This window comes from Lathamus discolor, chromosome 4 (genome assembly GCF_037157495.1).
Source record: "Lathamus discolor isolate bLatDis1 chromosome 4, bLatDis1.hap1, whole genome shotgun sequence".
Lineage (NCBI taxonomy): Eukaryota > Metazoa > Chordata > Aves > Psittaciformes > Psittacidae > Lathamus > Lathamus discolor.
Window position 1 is genome coordinate 126,166,820 of NC_088887.1, and position 10,542 is coordinate 126,177,361.

Consider the following 10,542-nt stretch of genomic DNA (forward strand, 5'->3'; position numbering starts at 1 on the left):
ACAGCAGAGGGGCAGGATCCCCTCCCTGAGCTGCTGCTCCCGCTCTGGGGGTGCAGCCCAGGACACAGGGCGGGGCTCTGGGCTCAAGCGTTCACTGAAGCTGAGTCATGGGGAGCTTTTCTCTTAAAGTATCCAGAATTACTTCTTTCAGACAAAGGTTACATTTATAAGCATGTTCAGATATTAAAACCACATTAAATTCAGATTATAAGTAGATCTAAACCATCTTTTCTGAGAAATACATTATTTCACTGAAGTGTTTTTCTAGTGGCAAGAACATAACCATTAAGTGGGTCAGAGAGGCTCATTTGGCAAATTGTTTTACCTAAGAAGAAAAGAACATGGAAAGGTTCTGGCAAAACATTCTGAGAAGATATTATCATTCTTTTTATTCCATTTAGAAACATTCTCACTTAAATTCTAGGCTTCTTAACATTAAAAGTGTATTAAAATGCAATCATTCTCTTAAAGAAAAATACCGTACCATTCAAATTTGGGGCGAGCAGAAGTATTTGCTCAGTGACAGAAGGAACTGCCAGTCCAGTAAAAACAAGCATTGGAATGCCAAAAATGTCTCAGAAGGCAAAGCAAGCCCCTCCATGCAAACCGGTTTTAAATCACAGTCCAGTGCTATTCCAGTAGGGATGCACTAAATAATCCATGAAATTCAGCTTTCAGTGCCTTGTGGATGTTTGGGGTGGAGAGCAGCTCTGCCAAACCCACCCCAGTTTAAAAGATAAATTTGATCCAACACGGCTCACCTAAAACTTTGATGCTTGAGGCACAAACTTGAGCTCAGCCTTGGCACGGGAGACCTGCAGTGATTTTAGTTGTGCAGCGTTTGACTGCGGTACTGTAAATGGAGGCCATAGGATGCCAGAACAAAGCAGCAGCTGAGGATGTTCTTTCTGCTCTGCCCTGTGTTTGTCTTCTCTACAACCAAGAGAAAATCACTTATTTCTGGGCCGCAGGGGAAGCTCAGTCACTGCTTGGGACTGCAGCGAGTCCTGCAGCAGCCTGGAACCAACCAAGCTATGAACTCATCAGGTTGGGACCAAAACCACAGAAAGCAGAGAGCTGGGCTGGGTCAGCCTGGAGAAGAGAAGGCTCCTGAAGGGGAGACCTGAGAGCAGCTCCAGTGCCTAAAGGGGCTGCAGGGAACCTGGAGAGGGGCTTGGGACAAGGGCCTGTAGGGACAGGCCAAGGGGAATGGCTTGAACCTGCCCGAGGGGAGACTGAGCTGAGCTCTTAGGCAGAAGCTCTTCCCTGGGAGGGTGCTGAGGCGCTGGCCCAGGGTGCCCAGAGAAGCTGTGGCTGCCCCATCCCTGGCAGTGCTCAAGGCCAGGTTGGACACAGGGGCTTGGAGCAAGCTGCTCCAGTGGAAGGGGTCCCTGCCCATGGCAGGGGTTGGGGCTGGAGGAGCTTTCAGGTCCTTTCCAACCCAAACCAATCTGATTCCACGATAATCCCCAAACCCAACACTTTTTCTGCACCAACAAGGGAATTAGCTAATAAAAGACATTTTTTAACACTTTGTGGGGTTTTTAAGTGGGAGGATGGGCAGGAAGGTTCTACACATATTCCAGCAAAGCCAGTTAATTTATATGCTAAATATTCCACATGGAGTGAAATCAAACGAGTCTGTTGGGGTGAAACAAACAGGAAATGAAACACTGACACAGATAACGTGTCTCAAAAGTGAATGCCAAGGTTAAGAAAGCAGAGGTGAAGCTGTTCATGGAGAAGAGCCCACCTGCATAGCTCCATCCCACCTGGCTGGATCTGACCAAGTTCAAGCATACAGAAACATCGGGAGTTCCTAAACAAAGAAAGCAGTTGGTTGGGAAGGAGATGGAGAGTAGAGAAGAGCAGTATTGAAGCATTCAGAGTTTAAGAAGTTGTTCCCACACTACAGGGAGTGGGACTGAATATAAAGTACCCAAATTCCACACGCAGAGAATGAAATGTACATGAAATATATGTATTCAAACCTTTGTTAACACATAGCAACCCTCAGCAGGTTTGGTGATGACACGGAGCTGTGTGGTGCAGTGACACTGGAGGGAAGGGATGGGATCCAGAGGGACCTGGACAGGCTGGAGAGGTGGGACCTTGTGAACCTCATGGAGCTCAACAAGGCCAAGGGCAAGGTCCTGCCCCTGGGTCGGGGCAATCCCAGCACAAACCCAGGCTGGCAGAGCCTGGATAGAGCAGCCCTGAGAAGGACTTGGGGTGCTGGGTGAGGAGCAGCTCCCCATGACCCGGCTTCAGTGAGCACTTGAGCCCAGAACCCCCCCGTGTGCTGGGCTGCACCCCCAGAGCGTGAGCAGCAGCTCAGGGAGGGGATCCTGCCCCTCTGCTGTGCTCTGGGGAGACCCCCCCTGCAGCCCTGATCCAGCTCTGGGGCAGCAGCACAAGAGGGACGAGGCCAGAGGAGGCCATGGAGCTGCTGCGAGGCCATGAGCAGCTCTGCTCTGGAGCCAGGCTGAGAGAGCTGGGCTGGGGCAGCCTGGAGAAGGCCCTTGTAGAAAGCCCATCTCCAGCCTAAAGTGCTTCTTTAGGCACTGGAAGCTGCTCCATGGTCTCCCTGGAGTCTTCTGATATCATTGATGAAGTACAAAGACTTACACATCTTTGTCATACCATAGACTCTGATGATGTTCCTCTCAACAACGACATTCTCTTCTCACTAAACTGCTTTTTACCTTAAGAGATGAACATTCCTGACCTGTGGATTTCGGTGGCATTTTTCCAGGCTATTCTCAACCTTCTTAACCGGAAAGATGAACGGCTCCAACAGCTCTCATATGGAGAAGGCAATCTGTTTACCCAGCACAGCTCTCCCAAGCATATGCTTCCAGAGCAAAGCCATAGATAGCAGCAAGTGACATTTTACATATTCAGCTTTCTGGGGGTTGGCAGCCTTATTCCATGCCATGGAGCATATGGAATTAGCTTTTCTCTCATTGCTTAGGAGCAGAGGACAGCACTCTCGAAGGGTTTAACTGGAAGAGCATGTAACAGGCTGAAACGTAGCTACGTCCACTTGAGGTAGGACCACATGCAGCACATGATCAACAGATTACATCCTGAGATAGAACAGGAGCCCAGCCAGCAAACACAACCGTTGTCACAGCAGAGCGATAAATATTCATAGCCAAATACAAAGGGAGGGAGAAAACAGCCCTCCTCTTACAATTAAAAATGGACCTAAGCTTCTGAACTCATCAAACCAAGTAAACAGCATCATAATGAGCCTTAATCAAATCTTATCTGGTACAAAGACTCTCTTGAGAGTTGTAGATATCCTAATGAGGAGACAAAATGCATCCCCCTATAATTAAGTGGAAATAGGATTAATTGCTGTGGAGGCTCCAAGACCTTCCTTGAGCATAGACCTGAGCACAAATGGGAAATCTCCCATCATCGTTGAGAAGAATGATGTCAGCTTTGGGACCAACTTTACTGCCTGGGAGACTCCCACTGGGCTATCAAAGCATCAGTCTTTAGCTTGGTGGAGACAGAGTAAGATGAGAGGAAGAATTCAAGCAACTCAGCCTAAGCATCCAGGATGCAGGCTGAAGGAAGGATACAGAAACAAGAACGTAACTTCAACTTTGGTTTTCCCTTATTTCTGCAACACAGAGCAGTGGACACAGCAGCTTTTTGTCTCCACTAGTTTAAAGATAAAGGGATACAGGCAGTGAAGAAACAGAAAGCTACTTTAAGGCAAATTAGATCTATCCAATGGGCTGAAACTTCCTTACTCTTCATTAGGGACTGTAGTGATAGGACAAGGGGTGATGGGTTCAAACTGAAACAGGGGAAGTTTAGATTGGAGATAAGGAGGAAGTTCTTTACTGTGAAGGTGCTGAGGCACTGGAATGGGCTGCCCAGGGAGGTTGCGAGTGCTCCATCCCTGGCAGTGTTCAAGGCCAGGTTGGACAGAGCCTTGGGTGCTATGGTTTAGTGTGAAGTGTCCCTGCCCATGGCAGGGGATTAGAACTGAAGATATTAAGGTCCTTTCCAACCCTATCCTACTGATTCTATGGTTCTACTCTTGTTTCAAAAATGAAAGCTTAAAATGCAGGAGTTGTAGTTCAGTTACATGAGTTGGTTGGTTAAGTGCAAAGGAGCTACATCAACAGTTTATGTTTTCAACTCACTGAATTTCAAAGGTGTTGATCTCCTTTAGAGATGGTGCTTGAATTGGGCCACCTTCATTGAAACAAGCATCCACTGCTCTCAGTGCTTGTCTTCATCAAGAGCCAGCCCTGACACAGTGGTGGTGAAACACTGTCCTGACAAGGATGGAGCTCCTCTGGATCTAAACTCTGCGGTGGAGCATTAACCACAGTCACCTGTGGAGCTCTGCCAGTGCCAGAGGTATTAGCAGTTGTAGTCTAACACTTTCTTTAAAAGCAAGTGAGTTTTGGGCTGGGGCAACTTGCACTAGAGCAGCTGGTGTCCCCATGGTAGAGGGCTGGAACTGAATGAGCTTTAAGGTCCCTTCCAACCCAAACCACTCTGATTCTATGATTCCATGAGATCAACTAATATTTGTTGCAGTTGCAAGCGAAGTTGCATTGATACCTTCCCAATAAAATGAGTTTGTTTTCTTGTAACGACATATGTGTTATCATTAAACACCTCTAGACATGGCACAAGAACAAAGCTACTCTTTCAGTTTCAACCACAGCAGCACCCACAGTGTTTTGCAGATGCTAAGATTTAATGTGACAAGGTGATAATGAACTAACGAACGTTAAAGGGCAAATTACTTTGCACTGTTCACACAGGGTGCAACCACGGATGGTGTCAGGCAACCATAAAATACCATATCCTCAGTAACAGCAGCAAATGTACATCCAATAAATGGGTCTTTGCACGTCTTGGGACTTGTTTCTTCCTGTTTTACTTTATAAACGACACACATCAAACTGACCTTCAGAAAAGAAGAAACGAAGTCTATGAAATGGTTCCTTTTCTGCTTTCCAACTGGATGAGCTTTAAGGTCCCTTCCAACTCAAACTTGTCTGTGATTCTACGACTCCTAAGCCAGGTCCTTCCAACAACTGATCGTTGGCTCCTGCCGGCATTCCAGACACCCTCTTCCCCCGCTTGCTACTATGAGAAGGACCTCTTTGAAGCTCTGACCTAAATCAGTGGGCTCTTTGCTTTGTTTTATTTACCAGCTGCAGCTCCATGACCCAAATGCAGTGCAGTGGGTCAAGGCAAGGGCAATTCCACCGCTCCCCTATAGCCTAAATAAGGGACCGTAACTTTAAGCACAAATTCCATTCCCCAACCCAACCATCAGTAATTCCAACTTAATCACTCGCACTTAAATATGCAGGAATGCTGCAAATGTTTGGTGTTCACACACTGGAAAGAATTATAATTGCATTACCAAGGAAAATGTTTGTGCTCAAAGCTTACGTCGTTTATTCTTCTAGAGATTATATGTGTGCAGAAACCTCCTGTCTAATTAATGGCCCTGAAATTACTGAATGGGGCCACTGAGGGGAGTAGGGACAAGGAAGGAGTGAAGCTGAAAGAAATTACTAACCCCAAGGAAAAACCTTATAGAATTCACTTACTGGCTACTCTTACAAACAATGAATTCTATATTATAACTTATGGCGATATGTAAAAGTCACAAAGTGGATTAAATATCTACAGAAGGGGCCAAGGAGCTGCTGTGAGGGCTGGAGCAGCTCTGCTCTGGAGCCAGGCTGAGAGAGCTGGGCTGGGGCAGCCTGGACAAGAGAAGGCTCCTGAAGGGGAGACCTGAGAGCAGCTCCAGTGCCTAAAGGGGCTGCAGGAAAGCTGGAGAGGGGCTTGGGACAAGGGCCTGTAGGGCCAGGCCAAGGGGAATGGCTTGAACCTGCCCGAGGGGAGACTGAGCTGAGCTCTTAGGCAGAAGCTCTTCCCTGTGAGGGTGCTGAGGTGCTGGCACAGGGTGCCCAGAGAAGCTGTGGCTGCCCCATCCCTGGCAGTGCTCAAGGCCAGGTTGGACACAGGGGCTTGGAGCAAGCTGCTCCAGTGGAAGGGGACCCTGCCCGTGGCAGGGGTTGGAGCTGGAGGAGCTTTAAGGTCCCTTCCAACACAAACCAGTCTGGGATTCTACGATCCATACAGGGCCAAAGCCTATTTTCTACTGTGGACATCCTCCTTGGTCATTACTATTGCAGCACCTCCTATCAAAGCTCTGCCTTTGATGACAGACTCTATTATCTTAAAGGTCTTTTCCAATCTAGTTATTTCTATGGTTCTTTCCAGGCTGTAACAAATAAAAATCACCCCTGTTTTCCTCCCCACCACCTCCCCCAGGAAACATGTCATCTCTCTCCTCACTTTTCCACTGATTTATTAATCATACATTCCTAAGACTTGCAATCACTTAAGGTCCAGACTGATTTCATTTGTTACTCTTACAATATTCTTTGTGCAAATCTTCTCCTCTGCAACTTCTTACCCTGATTTGATTTCTTTCTGCTGCTGCTTTTAGCTTTCATTCTCATTCCCTCTGTCCTTACATATTTAATCATTAACTCTGTATATACTGGAGTACAGCCTATTTGAAATAGTGTAGTCAAAAAGGCTATTACATTTAAAGCACTTTTGTAAGAGAGCTTATTTCTAAAGGAACACCTAACATTTATCACAGCAGCAGGAGAAGTAATTTCACTCTCTATTTTCTAACCTCTTGAACTGTAAATCACATTCTAATTACATCAGGTACTCTGCATAGCTGGTGCTATGAGAAGCACTTAACTGAAACAATTACAGTTGCTCTACAGTTTTAATTAAGCAACTCAGCTGAAAACTAACAGCTCAGTTCCTGTTGCTTGCAATAGGTTTCTTGACTCACTGCCCATGAAACCAGTTCAGTTTTACCAACCCGACACCAGCAGTCACGTATGAAGCTGGTTTATCTCTTCGTGAGTCTTTACCCCAAAACAGGCCTCCTAAATCACTGTAGCCTTTTGAAAGGTACCTCACAGTAGAAGTAGAAAGAGATTTAAAGGTTACTTCATGTTTTCCCATTGACATTACAAATTACTATGTGTATCAAAAAATGCTAGTACAGAAGCACAGCAGCACGTGGCAGCTGCTTCTAGAAGCCAAAAAGCATCAAGAGATATCATCACTATTTTCTGGTATCAATGCCTTCAAGCAGAAGGAAACCAGTAAACTCTACACTGCTTTATTTCTATTTAAGACAAAGCCCCTACATTCAGAGATTCTTGACCTTTACACAAGAGCAGAAAAGGGTGCAAGTTTAATCACTGTTCATCAGGAGGGTTTTTTAACATCCCTCTTCTAATCCCGAGTGTTTCATGAAGTTGATGCCGTGATTTGAGAAGTACAAAAATCAAGGGAAAAAAAAAAAAACCCATCTTAAAATTCCCTGATTTTTGATGCTAAAAGCTTACATTTCCATAAACACAAGGAAGTTTCCTGTGCCCAAGGAAGCTGTGGCTGCCCCATCCCTGGCAGTGTTCAAGGCCAGGTTGGACACAGGGGCTTGGGGCAAGCTGCTCCAGTGGAAGGGGTCCCTGCCCGTGGCAGGGGTTGGAACTGGATGAGCTTTAAGGTCCCTTCAACCCAAACCAGGCTGGGATCCTATAATTCTAACCAAAATTAAAGAGCTGTAACATAAATCCTCCTGTTGCAGGAAGCTGAACATGCCAAAACCTTTTCCTTCTTACCTCAGCTTTGCGAATACTCTCTCTGGCTTCATCTATTTTCTGCTCCAGTTCTGCCCGGGTTTGCTCAGACATCACAGGCCCATGGCATTCCAGCTCTTCAAGTGTCTGTCAGGAACAAGAAAACACGTCCCATATGTAGTCAATGCCAGCAAAGCACTTACATGATAAATATTAATGAGATGTTAGGGAAATTATTGCTTGACTAGATGCTGAGTTGACCACTGATGGTCCATTCCAGGAAAACAAGATGATGACCAAGGCAAAATACCACTTAAATACAGTATTTCACATGGAAATTCCACTTAGAGGAACACCTTGGCGTCTTCACAAAAACACGGTATCGTGGTATGAATTCACTCCTCTATATGTTGATAATTACACATTTAAATTGCTCTACATTCATGTCTGGATGAAGAAGAGCATCTTAAACATGGAGAGGGAAGCTGCTAATGGAAGCCCTGTTTTAGGGGAAGCCAAGTGGGTTTGTTGCATCTGCAGGAATGTTGTGTCCTGAGGAGGATTTGCTGGAGCACAGAAGACACGTTGCAGGTTTCTCAGGTTCATATACATGGATGCTGACTGAAGAACAGCAAATGTGACTGCACAAACTGTCACCAGGTACATGCAAATCTGCTTCCACGACTGTTTATACATTTTGTGTTAAAGAGTCTTTGGGGAAAGAGCAGAAGGAGAATCAGGTGCTAGGACCAGAATCTAGGATGCCCTCTCGTTCCTCTGAGGAGAGTTTTGCCTATCATTTTTGGTTACAGCCCCTGTTAACACCCTCTGCCTGGAGCTACAACTGCTCTTTTCTGCTATGGAGTGACCCAGCTTCAGCAGAAGACAGGTAGGATGGTAAACACCTTCCCTGGTCCTGCTTCTTCCTCAGTGCATTCTCCGGGGTGGGTTGAGGAATGGCTCAAGTTTTTCCCAATGAGAACAAGCAGCCACTGGAGTAATTTCCCCAGGGAAGTGGTGATTCCATGGTGTTGGAACACTGTCGTAATTGGGCTGGACAGGGTGCTGGGACATCTAGTCTAGGTCATGCTTTGCCTGGAAAGGTTGGACCAGATGATCCCTGAGATCCCTTCAACCTGGAATTCAGTGTTGAAGGAAGTGGCATTTATGTTTCAGAAAGGGACTCTTCATCAGGGACTGTAGCAATAGGACAAGGGGCAAGGAGTTTAAACTTAAACAGGGGAAGTTCAGGTTAGATCTAAGGCAGAAGCTCTTCCCTGTGAGGGTGCTGAGGCGCTGGCACAGGGTGCCCAGAGAAGCTGTGGCTGCCCCATCCCTGGCAGTGCTCAAGGCCAGGTTGGACACAGGGGCTTGGAGCGAGCTGCTCCAGTGGAAGGGGTCCCTGCCCGTGGCAGGGGTTGGAGCTGGATGGGCTTTAAGGTCCTTTCCAACCAAACCAGTCTGGGATTCTATAACCAAAACGAGTGAGAAGCTGCTGACCCGGCAGTTTGAATGTATCGTATCAAGAAAGGCTACGATGAAAACGGCAGGTAACAGACAAAAAGAACTCCTTAGTGTTTGCAGGAGCTCCTCTTCCATGCACTGGGGACCTGCATTGGTAAAGGAACGTTCTCCCAACCTACCCGCTGACTGTGGATGATGTTTTTATGCTCCCGGGCAACCCGGGTTGCCCATTTCCGAGCCTCCTTGTTCAGGCTGTGCTCTTCAGTCGTTCCAGTTTCTGATTCCAGTTGTCGACTCTGGAACAGAGAACAAGAGAACAAGTCATGACACAGACCCAGGGCTACCTCTGTAGGGAAGATGATAGTTAGTTATAGGATAACTTTCTATTGCATTTATCAGCCTGGGATCTTGCTTCATACTAAACAAGCCTCCACAAACACAACTCTGCTCCTTATGAACTTTGTGTGGTTCCATGTTGTGAAAAGCCAACAGTGAAACCAAATCAAAGTTCACTGGAGTCCACAACTCACATGGCCTCAGAACAAGCTGACATCGAACACCAAAGACAATCCTACTGCAATGGAAGCCATTTATGATGAATAAAGCCAAAACACAGTTTCACCCATACAGTGAATACATGCAGTATAGGAAGCAAAGATGGAAGGCTACATGTGACCCAATGGGCCATTTAGGTTTGTTCGCTGTAATTTGGGATTCAATCTCAACGCCATCAAATATTTAGAACAGCAACTTCTGTTCCAAACTTCTGTCTACAAAACATCAACTTCAATTTCAAATCACATTCTTGATACTGTTTCATCTTATGCCTGCTTTTACTGTGTGTTTCATTATTCTCCCTTTCAATAAAGGCCACCTAAAGCAAGGTGAAGTAGTTCTCCACTGTCACCAGATTGAACAGAACCCATTTGAAACTCTGAAGACAGACTTCCCAGCATTTCTTTACTGAAATCATTCCAAATCTTTCTGCGGTTTCCATCAGTGCACTCCCCAGTGCAGTGATCAGAGAAGCATTTAGGTTGGAAAAGCCCTTTAAGCTCATCCAGTCCAACCATTCCCAGCACTGCCAAGGCCACCCCTGCCCCATGGCACTGAGGCCTCGTCTCCACGGGGTGTGAACCCTTGCAGGGCCGGTGCCTGCAGCCCTGCCCTGGGCAGCCTGTTCCAATGCCTGAGCACCCTCTGGGGCAGGAATTGTTCCTCAGCTCCATCTAAACCTGCCCTGGGGCAGCTTGAGGCCGCTTCCTCTTGTCCCATCCCTTGTTCCTTGGGAGAAGACAGGCTTGGAGCAAGCTGCTCCAGTGGAAGGTGTCCCTGCGCGTCGCAGGGGGCTGGAACTGGATGAGCTTTAGAGACCCCTTCCAACCCAAACCAGTCTGGGATTCTG

General features: G+C 46.7%; 1 protein-coding gene across 2 annotated transcripts in view; it reads right to left on the bottom strand.

The window, feature by feature from the left end:
- Window positions 1-10,542, bottom strand: part of FCHSD2 (FCH and double SH3 domains 2) — a 151,859-nt gene that overhangs the window by 21,977 nt on the left and 119,340 nt on the right. For both annotated transcript variants that reach the window (XM_065678921.1, XM_065678920.1), the window contains exons 11-12: window positions 9,317-9,433; window positions 7,716-7,820 (exon numbers count right to left, since the gene is read on the bottom strand). In XM_065678921.1, coding sequence (XP_065534993.1) covers window positions 7,716-7,820; window positions 9,317-9,433 — 222 coding nt within the window. The remainder of the gene's footprint in view (window positions 1-7,715; window positions 7,821-9,316; window positions 9,434-10,542) is intronic.